This window comes from Mastigoproctus giganteus, chromosome 3, assembly GCF_048544385.1.
Source record: "Mastigoproctus giganteus isolate SK-2022 chromosome 3, ASM4854438v1, whole genome shotgun sequence".
Classification (NCBI taxonomy): Eukaryota; Metazoa; Arthropoda; class Arachnida; order Uropygi; family Thelyphonidae; genus Mastigoproctus; species Mastigoproctus giganteus.
The window spans coordinates 245,998,441-246,014,544 of NC_143577.1; the positions used below are offsets into that span (position 1 = coordinate 245,998,441).

Here is a 16,104-nt window from a genome sequence, read left to right on the forward strand (position 1 = left end):
TGATAAAACTTTGGCATATAAGCAACATGCTGGCCATTAGGTAAAAAGAAATAAGCAGGCCATTACATCAAAAGAACCCCTAAAGACAAAGATAGCCTGTGCTGGTTTACTTCACTATACCCTAGAAATAAACATATAATTAGCAATAAAATAAAGAATATAAAATAGAATAAAATAAAATAATGAACATGAGGCTAACTATTGATAACAGGATACCTTGAATGGCAGTTTTCGAAGGCTAGCACCATTCAACATATCCAATCAATAATTAGCAAGGCTATCTGTTTCTTTTTGTTATTTGTCTGTTTAAATACATCCAATTTATAAACCATATGGCAATTTATAGTTAAATTTAACAGCAAACAAACAAGATAACAGCTAGCCCGACAGACAGCTATGAATATGATTAAAGAGGCCTGTCGCTCTGGATTCATTATTTCATAGATAGCTATTAAACAAATAATACAGAAAATGTGCACCAAACATAATTATCAATTGAGATGTGGTGTGTATATTTATTATATACAAGTGCAAAAGAAAGCTTATGTTGAAATAAAGGGAATGGAGGTAAGAATAAGTAAAGCAAATAGCACCTCAATTTCTCTGGAATTACTCAAAATTTATAGGTAAAAGTAAAAAGCAAAAAAAATAGTTTCAAATAATGGTACTTAGGATATACTAGGAGCATAACTGCCCGACCCTTCAGTAAGGGATCCTGGTATTACTGTAAGGAGTTAAAGGAGTTTACTTATTCTTACCTCCATTCCCCTTATTTCAGCATAAGCTTTCTTTTGCACATTTTATATAAAAAATACACCTCAACTCAAATAAAAATTATGGTTGGTGTACCTTTTCTGTATTATTATTTGTTTCATAGCTATCTTTCAGGCTAGCTGTTATCTTCCAAACTCTGAACAGATAGTAATATTAATTGTATGCATGTGATGCAAGAGAGTAAGGCTTGTGAGCTTATGGAGCATCAGCCAAAAAAAAAAAAAAAAAAAAAAAATCACACAACCATTCCCTCTAAATGTTTGTCCACTTCCTCCTTGAATTTATTTAAACTAACAACTTCCACAACGACAGATGGAAGTTTGTTCCAGCTATTAACCACCCGTTGGCTAAAGGCAAATTTGTGCACATTTTTTCTACAACTGTCTCTACTCAATTCGAATTTATGCCTCTTTATGTTTGTAATCTGAGCAAGTGGAAGAATCCCATCATAATTCAGCGTGCTCAACCCATTCAAGGCCTTATACACCTCAATCAGATCACCTTGCATGTCTCCAGTCACTGCAATTTGCAAAACTTAAGTCTCTCTCTTGGTAAGAGGATCCCTTTATTCCCCTCATCAATCTTCTTACCCTTCTCTGTACAAAATCAAACAAATCTACATCCTTCCTAAAATTAGGCCTCCAGACCTGTACGCAGTACTCAAGGTGTGGCCTGACCACTGCCTTATACAAAGGGATAATCACCTCCTTTTCCCTGCTAGCAAAATTCCTGCATATCATTAACAAAACCACATAACCTATTCTTGCAGTCTGTCTGCATTGCTCAGAACAGTTCATATCTGACTGCACAATTACTCCCAGGCATTTTCTACCACCTAAGTGTAGTATCACACAGTTGGTACATTCCTCTGGGGTACTTCTACCCATATGCAGTACTTTGCATTTGTTGATGTTAAACTTCAGTTGCTACTTCTCAGCCCATCTGCCCAAATTTTCTAGATCCTGTTACAGTAGCACACTGCAATTACTATCATTAGTATAGGCATATGATGCAAGAAAGACAGCTTATGCAGCATCAGCCAAAAAAAAAAAAAAACCCACTTCCACTTCGCCCCTCCGTTTGTTTGAAATACCTGTCCAGCGGAGCCTTAAATTTATTTAGGCTATCAACTTCCACGACAAGGGATGGAAGTCTGTTCCACCAACCAACTACCCGCTGGCTAAAGGCAAAAAATATCTGTGTCCCAGGTGAGGACCATTAACAACCCTGCCAACCTTTGTATCATCTGCAAACTTCAAAACCAAGCCTGATATACCTTCATCAATATCATTGATAAATATGCAAAACAACAGTGGGCCCAACACTGAACCCTGTGGGACACCACTAATAACATTAGCCCACGAAGAGCAGCAGCAGTGGGCTAATGACATTAGTCCACAAAGAGCAGCATCCATTGATTACCACTCTCTGTCTTCTCCCACTCAATCATCCTTTTATCAATTGTAGCAAGTTACCCTTAATACCATTCTGCTCCAATTTGTACAATAGTCTTCCATGCGCAACAGTGTCAAAAGCTTTCCTGAAATCCAAATATATGATATCAAAATTATTTTTTGCATCCAGTTCCTTTGTAACCACATCATAATATCCTATCAAATTTGTCAGACAAGACTTTCCTTTAGCAAACCCATGCTGTGTCTGAATTATTGCTGCAGTCTTGTCTAGATGATCCTGCAATGCATCTGTAACTAGTGACTCCATTATTTTACCCGAAACAGATGTTAAACTAACTGGTCTGTAATTACTCGTGTCACCCTTCGATCCCCCTTTGTGAATTGGGGATACATTTGCACATCTCCAGTCCGTGGGAACCTTCCCTGAGTCCAAGGATGCTCTCATAATTATGGCTAAGGGTTTGCTTAGTTGCTTTGCCGCCTCCTTTAATATAACTGGATAGATCCCATCCACCCCCAGGTGCTTTTCTTATGTTTAACTTCAACAATTTCTCCTCCACTTTGCTTTCAGTCATTACAAAATCATTAAGCACCCTGTTACACTTTGAGTAGGCTGAATTCTGATGGGGTTCTTCCTCTTGCTCAGATTACGAACCTGAGGGGGCAAAAATTGAGGCTAAGCCTAGAGTACTGCATACAGGGAAGGTCTAATTTTTGGAAGGTTGTAGAGTTGCTTGAGTGAGTACAGAGAAGTGCTACAAGATTGGTGAGGAGAATGAAGGGATCCTCTTAAAGGCTTAAGTTCTCAAATTTCCATGTCTGGAGACTACGCACCTGCAAGGTGATCTGATTGAAGTGTAGAAGGCCTTGAATGGGTTGAGTAAGCTCAATTCTGATGGGATTCTTTTGTTTGTTCAGATTACGAACATGAGGGGGCATAAATTCAATTTGAGGAAAGACAGTTGTAGAATAACTGTCTGCAAATTTGCCTTTAGCCAGTGGGTAGTTGATTTCTGGAACAAACTTCAATCTGCTGTTGTGGAAACTGATAGCTTAAACAAATTTGAGGAAGAACTGGACAAGTTTTTAAAGGATATGAATGTGAGAAATGTTTTTTTTTTTGGCTGATGCTACAATTATGTTTGCTAATCGCATAAGCTTCCTTTCTTGCATCACATGACTCTACTACTACTACTACTCCATGACCCTTGCACAATCTCTCCAAGGCAGAACTGATCGACAAGGCTCTCAACATATACGGCAATAAAATTTCATATATTTCTGTAGTTTTTTTTTGGAGGAATTTCACTGTTACAGAGAATTCCAGAACTCTGTTCAGTAATTCAAATTACAAGAGTAGAGGTTTAGACTAGATTGTAGGAAGTTTTCTTTTAGTCAGCTAGTGAGTCGTTGATTGCTTGAATAGGTTGTGTTCACAAGTAGTTTAGGCTGACAGTTTGAATGAATTCAAAGGTGAATTGGACATTTACTATGTGCAGAGGGAAGCAAATAATCCGTATTTTCTTATCTACTCTCTCCCATTAGTGCAAGAAAAGCCTGCTGCTTCCTTGCACTATATGGCTATTGCTATTACTATGGTACTCAATTAATTAAAAAAAAATAAAAAAAAAATCTCTACTGCACAGTGAAAGTTTTTTTTTTTTTTTTTTTTTTTTTTAAATAGCAAAATAAAGACAAACTCTTCAACCTTCTGCTCAATTATAACATGTGACTCTCTGGCATTTTGCTTACTGGTATGAGCATACTGCATTATGAGCATGTAAAGTGTGACTTATTGCAGCTCTCTAAGCAAAGTTTTCATGAACTACTGCAGGTCGCCATCAATCCACCCTATAGTTCTAGTATACCGTACGGGGGAACCCCGGGTGTGAATCAATGTATGCATGGACTGAGGTGGGACACCACAATGAGCAGAGGCAGTACTAAATGACAGATTCTCATCCTGGTGTAACATCACCTCCTTACTTAATGAAGATATCAAAAACAATGTTTACATTCCAGTCAAAGATTAGGTTTTTTCTTCCATCTGCTCTGTATGAGGAATGTTTCTTTTGAGGTTAGAATGGAACACACTAATGAAATCAATATTCCATTTTGAGCTTTTTTTTTTTTTTAGGGGTTCTCTCATGGAAGAAACAAAACATGTTTAGTAAACTGATATTAATTAGCAAAAATTTAAATTTAGTTTACATTTTGTATCATCACAGATATTTAGTATTTACATGCAGTTTATAACTTTTTCCTGTAGCAATATTAATGAGGGGGTGATTAGGGCACTATATGGATGAGAAATTTATTGGGAAGTAATTTTATTAAAATGTAATATTCTTATTGTGTATCTATCTTAAATGCATTTCAGAAATGCATAAAAATAACCAAATTTGAACTTCAAGCTACAGAAATATATGAAATTTTATTGCCTTAAACTGAAATAATTCCAATATAATAATTCCTTAATTTCAATATTTAATGTATGCTTTACTGCATCATTTGTCACTATTAATACTAATATACTATGTAACTCTGATAAATATGATAATAATAATAGAAAATTTTAATTACCTGGTTCTCAAAGATTCCTTGAGAATCAAGAGTATGTAGATTTTGTTCTAACAAAGCTAATCCAGAAGCATACAAAGCCATGTCATCGAGCTGGAGTACTGATATGGCTACCCAGAATAAAGCACGGTGAATTGGAGATTCCTAATTGAAAATAAACAGATTCTCATTCTTAAAATAAATAAATATTCTCATTCTCTGAAAATAAATATTCTCATTTTTATACGATTTCACAAAAACAAATGATAATCTTTAATTAAAACTATTACAACAGTATTTGTTTTTGTACAATCATTGTGCCAACCTGCAATTCCAACCTGTAGCAGTCAAAATTAATGTACCTGACTTGGCAGCCTAAACTAATAACTAGCCCTGCCTGACAGTGGTACAAGTGACACGCAACAATTATGCATGCTAAAACTTAGCCAGCAAGAACAAACAAGTGACTATCCTATTGTATAAAGGAATGTCTAGGCTGCATTTTGAACACTACTGTACGAAGCAACACAAAGCCAAAAGCCACTAGTAAAGGAACATATAGTATAAATCCAGCCAGTGGTCAAAGAAGTAATGCAGGATCATCTTGACAGGAATGCAGTTATACAGCAATTGATTTCAGATTTGGTCCGAGAGTATCCATGAACTAGTTGAAGAATTTTGAGCTCATGGGAACAGGTAAGTTTTTGAAAAATTTTTTAATCTTATTCTATAGTCCTTTATAGTCCTACTTACTTTCGATAGTTTCTTTTTAAATTTAACTAGATATTTTGTAAGTTACTACATAATATGCACAGAATATTTGTATTGGTGATTTGGTGTGATTATCAAATCTTCTAACTTTGTACTGTATTGCATAGTAGGGGAAATCGTAGTGTTTTAATTGTGGTGAACTGATATCTTGAAAGTCAGAATCACATAGGTTGGCATTAACAGATAATTTTATTAGCTATTATAATTAACTTATAATTTTGCAAGCGTAATGGTACAGCATAACAATGATAACATGATACCAATAACATAAACTCAGTATCGTAATATATATATATATTTAATATTGCAAACTTAATAGCATAATATGTATTTGTGCTGTATAATCAGTGCATAGTGCTATTGTTGCATCTAAGTACTCCACAATTTACATAAGGGTTGTGTTCTGTGGAACTCTACGTAAGTCAGAATTTCCCTAAATGCTTATGCAGCACTTGCAGATTTGATTGAAAAAAAAAAAAAAAAAAAAGAAATATTCGGCAAACATGTAAACAGAATTATTCATTAAATTTTTTTATCTCATGCACAGGAAAAATTAAAAAAGTGTACAAAATTACAAAAAGAGAGAGGAGACAGGCATAACGTCAGCAAGTTTTACAAGCATCATTGCCAGAATTAACTTTCCAGCTCATAAGAATGCTGCTGCAGAAGTTGAAGAAAGCAGCAGCAGAAAGCTGCTGCTTTCATAATTATGACTAATAGTTTGATTACTTCATTTGCTGCCTCCTTTAATATAACTGAATAGATTCCATCCACTCCGGGTGCCTTTTTATGTTTATCTTCAACAATTTCTCCTCCACTTTCCTCTCAGTTATTACAAAATCATCTAGCTTACTGCCAGAGTTTACTTCACCTATGGCATTCCCCTACCTGAATAACTCCTCATGTGTGAATGTAGATGCAAAATACTTGTTTAGTTTATTAGCCATCTGAGCAGGATCATCAACAGTTGAACCATCAATATCAAGTGGACCAATTTGATTCATCCATTTCCTTCTAGTAAGAGTTTACATAAGTAAAGAACTCTTTGCTGTTTTTCTTTGCATCCCTTGCCAAAGATTTCTCGTAATCTACCTTTGCCTGCCTAATCTCCTTTGTGACTTGGTTACAGACCAGCTTATATCTATCATAGGCTTACATATCACCCATTAATTTATATGTATCTCATCCATTTTTCTTCTCTGCAATATGTCTCATTAGTTCATCTGACATCCATTTAGGCCGGAAACCTTGAACAATATTTCTTAGTTGGTATGTAAAGCCTATTAGCTTCCAAGATAAATTCTTTGAATGCCTCCCATTTTGAATTTTATGTTGCTAACATCATCAGTTGGTCCACCGTATAGAATTTATATACTGTCTCAGACCATCGTAGTGGCCTTTACGAAAGCAAAAACCCTTCCCTTTACCTCTGATGGTAGTTACCTCTGAGTAAATCCAACTTCAGCACACTGTGATACTGCCACCTAGTGGTTCCTTTATCTGCAGATTCTTAATGCATGAAGAATCACTACAGATAATCAGACCAACAGTATTACTTCCTCTAGTTGCCTCCCAAACATGCTGATGTTGGAAACAATCATCTAATAAATTCAAAAAAGCCTTGCTAGTGTGTGAGTGACCAACCCACAAATTCCAGTCATTTATTTGTTATTTGGATTTTTTTTTTTTTTTTTTTAAGAGCATTAGCAACTAAGGTCATACTGCTCTGGAGGTATGCGGTGGTCATTCACTGACATTTGCACATCCTCAGTATTAAATTCCAGTCTATATCTGGGAAATTAAAATCGCCCATTATAAGCCTCTCTGATTTACTGGCCCACTATTTCCCTATACAGTTTCTTATTATACTCATCAGTCATTTGGCCTATAACACACTCCTACTCTCAATTTTGATCTCCCAATGCTTATGTCATACCAAACTGACTCGACACTGCACTGTCCAGCGATGTTGACTGTCTTTACTTCCTTGGATTTTATGTTTCTAAATTAACAGCATAATCCCTCCTCCCTTCCTATACACATTGTACTCCCCAAATTCCAATTCTGTATTCCTTATATCTGTGTGACACCACATCTCTGATATCCCAACAATATCTGCCTTTGATGTTTTGAGCAATACCTTAAATTTATTTACCGAACTTCTAGAATTGGTGTATATGCAAGTATACATGCACCTGTTCCTGTTCTTAGCTACCTTAACACAACCCATGTGTTTACTTGATTCGCAATGACTCCCAGCTGTCTCTGAAATACCCTGCATCTTGTTTTCCAGGCTGCTGCTCATTCCAATAGAAGCAGTGCAAGAATCACTTTCACCTCTTCCAGTGGCTACTGTTAATCTATTAGTCCTTGTATCCCCCCCAAGCTAGCAGTTTTTGACCCACCTAACACTGCCTCGATAGCATCAGCAAATATTCTTGCACCCTTTCTATTTAAGTGTATCCCATCCCTGTAGAAGCAGTCTCTCCTGTTAACAAGTACAGGCCAGGCTGAAAAAAAATTCTACCCCTTGAGCCTGCACAATCTTTCCAGGGCGAAATTGATCGACAAGGCTCTCATCATATACTCCCTCCTATCATGTCTGGGCAGAATTGCAGACACTTTCAAATTCAACCATAAATCACTGCTTTTTTTCAATAGTGACCTGTACTTGTTAAGTAATTCCACCAGTCTCCTATTCTTAATATTATTAGTGCAAACGTGTACAACAATATCACCTTTTGTGCCCTGAAAAGATGATATCCACTCTACAATTCTCGACTCCAAGCTCATGTTTTACCCAGATCTAGGCTACCTTCATCACAAAGTCATTAATTACACTGGAATGGTAGTGAGGGTCAGCAGGTCTGACTGGGGCCTAAATCACCGCTCACTGCTAATGCTATACAAAGCTGTATTTATTCCCAATATAACCTACTGTGCAGGTGTCTGGTTTCATCGTGCATTCATTGTTCATAACCAAAGGAAGCTCACCTCCATTCAGCATAATATCCTTCTCACTATCACCTGTGTCTGCTGCACAGTAAACAACCCAGCACTTCAAGTACTGACAGGAGTTCTCCTCTGGACCTGCTGATAATTCGCAAAAGCATGCAATAACGGCTCTCAAAAGGACTCCTTACCACCATCCTGGATTTCACTACAAACCCAGCAGACGCCATCAAAGAAGAAAAAAAGCACCTTGCAGTCTACCTTCTTAATACCTGGCAAAACAGATGGAATACCACCATCAAAGGCTCCATCACTAAAAAATTCTTACTTCAAATAGCCCAGATCTACCCTTAAGCTCCAGTATGGTAAAGCCCAGGTTTATATTCTACTTTCCTGATTACAAGCCATGGATCCATAAATCACAAACATGCTTCTATGAACATTGTGGATGAACCTCGCTGTCTTTGTGGTGAAAACGAAGACTGTGATCACCTATTCTATGTTTGCCCACTCTACGAGGACCTGAAAACATTGCTCATGCCAAAAATACATGCTGTGCCTTGAGGAAATGAACATTTTCTGATCAATGAGGAAGACCAGTACCACGCTTTCTCTGCCTTTGCCCATGATCTCTTCACCAGAAGAAGATCACTGGCGCAACGTTCCTGGAATTACTGGAACTAATGCACATTGATCAACACCCTTACTGAACATCTCCACCTCAGATTCGTCCAGATTCAACTGTGAACATCTCAACTAGATTGTGACCACTTCTATCTACTGAACTTGACACTCAGGTCACTTGAATTGTTTCGTTCGTATCTCTCTTGATATGTGACTGTTTTCCAACCCTCTCGAGGACCCTCTTCTTCCATGTTCTGCTTACGTGGGAGAATTCCCAACCAACCTGCGGAGGATGCCTTCCCTTACATCCTCTGTCGCTCTGTCTACACCTCCTTTCCTTTACCCTCTCTGGTTGTTGTTGTTGTTTTGGTTTTTAGGAGCATTAGCAACTAAGGCCATATTGCTCCGGGGATATGCGGTGGTCATTCCCTGACCTTTCCGCATCCTCCGTATTTGGTGGTGACAGGCTCGAACCCCGGTCTAATCAAGAAGCATGTGCTACGTACTGCTGCTTCTGCCCACCTGGCTACAGTGGCGCCCACCCTCTCTGGTACATCCTGTACCGTATATATTTTTTTTTTACTTGGTCTCTTTCCAGGAAACTCAAGCGACCTGGAAGAGACTAGCCAGGGAATTATGGGTTGCTTGGCTACCTCCTAGTGGTGTGTGTGTGTGTGTGTGTGTGTGTGTGGAGGCAACGTGGGGTCCCACCAGGTGCCCTGTGGCCAAAAGCCAGGACACCCAACAGAACCCAGCACAATACTTCATTAACAACACAAAAAAAGTTTCTGGCTTTCACAGTGATATTGTTTGTCTCCACAGAGTTTATATGCTGCAGATGTGGGAAACCACCGGAGGTGCCTTTCCCCCAACACTATGCACACTAGGTAGCAGTGATCACAGTTCATTGATGTGTTTACCTTTACAATCAAGGGTAAAGGGAAAGATGGATTTTTTCTTTGTTATTATTATTATTATTAGCTATATGGTGCAAGGAAGCCTGAGACTTATGCTGCACTAACCAAAAAAAAAAAAAAAAAAAATTCCACGAGTTAGCACCGAGTTAGGACCCTAGGTGTGCTAAGCCCATACTCACCAGATGTGAGCCCCTGGGCTTTCGTAAAGGAATGGGAAACGCTCAGGAAAGTAATCACAGAAGCTACTACACTTTTCATATCAATTAAGAAATACTGTTCCTGGTTCAAACCTAAATGGATGTCAGATGAACTGATGAGACTTGTGGCAGAGAAGAAAAATGCATGGGGATGCATATAAATTATTTGAGTCACAAAGGAAGTTAGGCAAGCTAAGGCAGATTACAAGAACTGTCTGACAAAGAATGTCAAGAAAAGTGGCAAAGAATTCTATTATTTATATTAACAGTAGAAGGAAAAGGATGAATCACACTGGTGCAATTGATGTTGATGGTTTAACTGTTAATGATCCTGCTCAGGTTACTGACAGGATGAATAAGTATTTTGATATAAATTCACACATGATGAATTATTTAGGGAGGGACTTACTTACTTTACTTTATCTGCACTGTTTGTCCCAGGTAGGGGTCAGTGACATGGTTGGAACGCTTCCACTTAGTATGGTTGGCAGAGTCTGCTGTAGTGAGCCCTAATAGCTATCTGCATATTTTGCCACACTCACTTCTCTCTATTGTCATCTTCGGCCTCCCTCTCCTCCTTCGACATGGAACTTGGCAGCTAAGCACATGCTTGGTAAGGTGTGTAAACACATTGTGCTGGACATGCCCCCACATTCTAAGTGTGTTCACCCTGATCTTCAAGTTGATGGGTGCAGTTTTCATCTCTTATCTCACATCTAAATTCCACCTTCTGTCTCTCAGGGTTATTCTGAAACTCCACCTTAGCATTCTCGTTTCTTCTGACAGACCAGCACTCTGAGCCATATAACATACATGGCCTTACCACCTGTTTGTAAATTTTTGATTTCAGTTTAGTTGGTGTCTTCTTGTCTTTCAAAACACCAGACATTTTCTGCTACTTGGCCCATCCAGATTTTATTTTACTTCAGACATTCTGTTCACAGCTGCCATTTGTGTCTAGAACTGGCCCAAGGTACTTGTAATTATTAAGTTGTACGTTGCCAATGCTGAGAGAGCCGTCTCGGTTGCCAAAACACTATGTATTCTGCCTTGTTCTGTTGAACTGAACCTTGGGTGTTCCCCAAGGTTCAGTTCTTTCCCCTACTCTTTTCCTCTTCTATATTAATGACCTTCTTCCACTGACTAGAAATCCTATCCATAGTTTTGCTGATAATAGCACATTGCATTCCACTTTCCATTTTGAGAAACGTTGCCCTGCTCAATCAGCTTCAACTTCTTGAATATCCGCTACCAATTCCTTAAATGACAATCTCCAGGTAATTCTCCAGTGGGGCAAAGGCAACTTAGTTGATTTCAATCCTTCTGAAACTCAGTCTTGTTTTATATCTTGCAAAAAGAATTCTTCTGCTCCTATGCTTATTTTTGGTGACACTCCGATTTCTAGGCACGATGATATCTCTTTTGGGGATTACCCTGAATTCTAATCTCTCTTGGCACAAGCACATTACAAATACTGCTTCCTCTGCATCTAAAAAACTTGGTTTTCTCTTTCACTCTCAGCATTACTTTTCTTCCAAACTGCTGTTCACTCTGTACAAATTCCAAATCCGCCCTACCATGGAATATTGTTCCTACATCTGGGGCAGTGTCCCCAAAACCTCTCTCAGGCTTCTAGATTCCATTCAGAAGAGGGCAATTAGGTTAATTGATGACTCATCTCTAACAGAGTCTCTCCACTCGCTGCATGCCTTTTCTACAGATAGTTCCATGGGCACTGTTCTTCTAAATTGGCTTCTATAATTCCCTCTCTCTCTCTCTCTCTCTTTCAAAACAGTCCAATAATGTGCCGCCACCAACCAAATCCATTTACTGCCAACTTCAAACTCACAGAACCAAGTTCAATTGTATTACAATCCATTAAGAAAATAATAAATTACTGGTATTGTTCGAATTAAACAAAAAAAAAAAAAAAAAAACAGAACACAATACTATTAGCTACTAGAAATAGGGGTGACCTCCACCTGCATATGAAATATTTTTGGGGAAGGGTGGGGGAGGGGGGGAGAGAGATGTTTATATACCTGTTCCAAAGCAATCAAAATGGCAGATAAACTCATAATGCAGCTGCTGCATTTTAAAAATAAATTCATGTTCATATATTAGAGTAGCTAATTTTTTGAAAGAACTTCAAAAATGTCTTCTGGTGACTACGAATGTCATTTTTCCCTTTATTTAATGATATTCTAAACAATAATTTTCAAATAAAATGAGCAGTAGATGCACAAACAACCTTCTATAGCAGAAATCAAAGGAAAACTTTTACCTTGCCAATGGCAGAGTATTTTACTGCCACATGTAATTGAAAACCCCCCCATTGTTATATGTCTCCTTCACCTCTGCAAATGGCTCTCATTATTGATCCTAGAGCTGAAACAAAGGTAGTGCCACACCTCTTGGTGCAAACTTTTTTTTTTTTTTTTTTTTTAATTTTTGGAAAAAGTTTCCATTTTTTGAATTCTGATGGGAATATACCAATGTTTCATATTGATTGCAATATTTAATGTTTGCATTGCTTAGTTTTTAATAAAAAAAAATTCAATATTTAAAAAAATGCCTTTTTTTTTGCATCTTTTATTTAAAAACAAAACAAAACAGGTATCATTACTACAAATCAAAAATAAAACAAATGTGATGGAGCTGTACCTGTTGGGTACACTTACACACAACTATGGGAAAACAATTAAAAAAAAAACAAAAAAAAACCCATAATTAAGTACAAATTTGTCTGTATTAAGGAAGGTACAGAAAAACAGATTTTAATATTCAATCAACAATTAATGTGGGCTTGTTATTTTTGAGTTACACTTCACAGGTGTAGCACATTCAGATAAAGTCACAGGCTTAGGAGTGTAAAACCACCTGGGAGGATTTTTTTTTTGACCACAGCTCTGACCATAGTCGCTGAACTTAGTTTTCTACCAGAGAAATCTTTAAGATTTCCTTGAAATGTGAAGTACAGCAGGATCAGAAAATTTAATATCAAATATATATTTTGTCCTGGGGTGGAGTTTCATCCTGCCACCTACCAATCTTAGTGGTGAATTATTAACTTTCACTTTTCATTCTTCATGATCATTAAACCAGATGAATTAGGAAGTGAGTTGCCAATTATATATGCTTTTTTGACATACCGTTAATTTGTCACATCTTCATCAACTACCAGTAACAAAAACAATCATTAATTACACAGAAAAAATTCATTCAATAAACACATTAATTCATACTTACTGATCGAAGTAGAGGTTGTAATCTTGTCAAACACATTATAATAGCATCAATAAGTTGTAAATCTTGGAATGATTCTAGAGCTTTTACAAGAATCCTCAAAAGCTGTTTTACTTCCTGATCAGATATAGTCTTACTGATACACCCAAATACAATCAGAGCCCTTGGCTGCAGTGCAGGATTGTAGCGGAATGCAAAGCTAAAATTGTATAAAAACAGTGATTAGATGCAACCAGCTGGGAAGCATATTAAGAACATAAATGTGTGTGTGTGGGGGGGGGGAAATGTCAGGTGAAAATAAACAATCCCCTTCTCCACTTCTGATTGAAATTAGCTAAATAGGGAGGAGTAGAACTTGGGGAATAGGAAAATCCCAACATATCTTTTTATGGCTAAACCTTTTTCTCTCTTTTTTTAAACCCACTTTAAATTTTGAAATTTCAACAATCTGTTAAAAATTACATTTATTGTTTTTTAGATTTTTTTGATAAAAAGGTTTCTGTTTTAGATTTTTACAGTTAATAAAACCATCCTCTCAAATGATGGGTAATAGTGTAATAACATCTATATGTAAAACCACAAAAGTAAGATATTTCAGGAACACTGAAATGTGTTATGCTGGTGGGTCAATTATGAAAGTACAGCTTCATAAATGATGAATTTATGAAGATGGATTTCATAATCAGCTATTTCAGGAAGTTCATTATCTCCCAACAAACCTGCATCCCATGTGCTGGAAGAGAGGTCTGGTGCAAGACAGCACATGTTATGTGTCCTTTTCCCTTTACTGGAGAAACAAGACCATGACCTAAGAGGAATGGTTCGCATCAGTTAAGATTTAATCTGCAGTCCAATTCTTGATGTATAAAGGGGGGGGGGGAGAGAGCCAGAGAGAGAGGACTAAATATCAAACCATAAACACTAGAAGAGGACTACTACAAAGGAGGTGGTCTAATGGTAAGATAATCATAATATGTGTAATCATAGCTAGAACACCACTTGAGGCTACCAGTGTGTGTGTGTGAAAGAAAATTTGTCCTTCCCCCTGAAAAGCAGTAGGCATATCAAAATATTCCAAAAATTAAGAACACCGTTTAAGAAAATATTGTAAAAATGTATTAATGTAAACAAATTAATTATTGTAATAACATAGCCTATAAACTTTTACAATGGATGCTGGTAATAATAATTAATTTGGAAAATAGTGATTTTCAAACTGATTATTGCATCTATATCTGATATATTAATTATATATAATAGGTATATATCTGCAGTATGGCAAGCTGAGTGAAAATCAAAAGTGACAATCAAATAAAAGAACTACAGAAAGAAAGAGAAGATGGCGGAGGGGAAATAAGTTAAGAAGAAAGGTGTTACAAAAGGAATTCATTCTTAAAATATTTAGAGAACATGCCAGTTTTAATTATTGACAATTCTAATCATGTTTCAGCAACATGTAGAAGATAATGTTTTGCAGCCATCAGTATTTGCTTTAAATTGTTACTTTTTTTCCCTCTCATTATATTTTCTTTAATATTACAATTTAATTTAAATTTATTGATTTCATACTCCTTCCCAATTCATCTATCCATTTGCTCCCAACTTATGTCCATGTTCTCTGAATTTATTCCACAAGAGAAGGAAGTTTGTTCCAGCAATCAGCATGGCTAAAGTCAAATTTCTGTACATCAATTCTGCGATCACTCTTCCTCAATTTGCATTTGGCCCATCTCTTCTGTGTAGTCTGAGCAAAAGAAAGACTCCCATAAGAACTGAGCTTGCTCAAACCATTAAAAGCCCTATACACCCCCGATCAGATCACTTCGTAAGTGCCTAGTCTCCAGATGCTACAATGGGAAGAATTTAAGTATTTCTTCATAAGAGCACCCCTTTGTTCCCCATACCAATCTTGTTGCCCTCGTCTGTACTCATTCTAGCAGCTATAATAACCTCCTTATCCCTGCTAGCAAAGTTCCTATATATTGTTGACTAGACCAAATGAGCTGCTCTGGCAGCCTGTCTGCACTGCTCTGAAAAATTCATATCTGACTGTACAATTACTCCTAGGCCTTTTTCATTCTCCGCTACCTTGAGTGTAGTACCGCACAGTTTTTGCAGTACTTTACATTTCTCAATGTTAGATCATTTCTAGATTTCTAGATCCTGTTGCAGCAGCATAGTGTCATTAACAACACTGCCAATCTTTGCATCATCTGCAAACTTGGACATTAAGCCTGATATACCTTCATTGATATCACTGATAAATATATAAAACAACAATGGGTCCAACACCGAACCATGGGGGCTCCAGTGATATCATCAGTCCATAAAGAGCAGTATCCATTGATTATCCACTCAGCTATCCCTTTATCCAAAGCAGCAACTTGACGTTGATGTACAGCACTTTTCCATATACAACAATATAAAAAGCTTCATGAAATCCAAGTATATGATATCAAAATTATTTTTTGCATCCAGTTTCTTTGTGACCACATTGTAGTATCCAATCAAATTAATCAAATGCTGTGTGTGAACTATAACTGCAATCTTTTCTAGGTGATCCTGCAATACTATTTTTACTAGTGACTCCATTATTTTCGACAGAAGAGAAGTTAAACTAACAGGGCTGTAATTACTAGTGTCACCTTT

At 37.1% G+C, this 16,104-nt stretch overlaps 1 protein-coding gene across 1 annotated transcript in view; it reads right to left on the reverse strand.

The window, feature by feature from the left end:
• The window catches only part of Nf1 (neurofibromin 1), a 1,111,953-nt gene that overhangs the window by 175,326 nt on the left and 920,523 nt on the right, over positions 1-16,104 (reverse strand). Inside the window, exons 47-49 of the mRNA XM_090369763.1 lie at positions 13,459-13,654; positions 4,773-4,913; positions 189-194 (exon numbers count right to left, since the gene is read on the reverse strand). Of these exons, the coding sequence (XP_090225889.1) occupies positions 189-194; positions 4,773-4,913; positions 13,459-13,654 (343 nt within the window). The remainder of the gene's footprint in view (positions 1-188; positions 195-4,772; positions 4,914-13,458; positions 13,655-16,104) is intronic.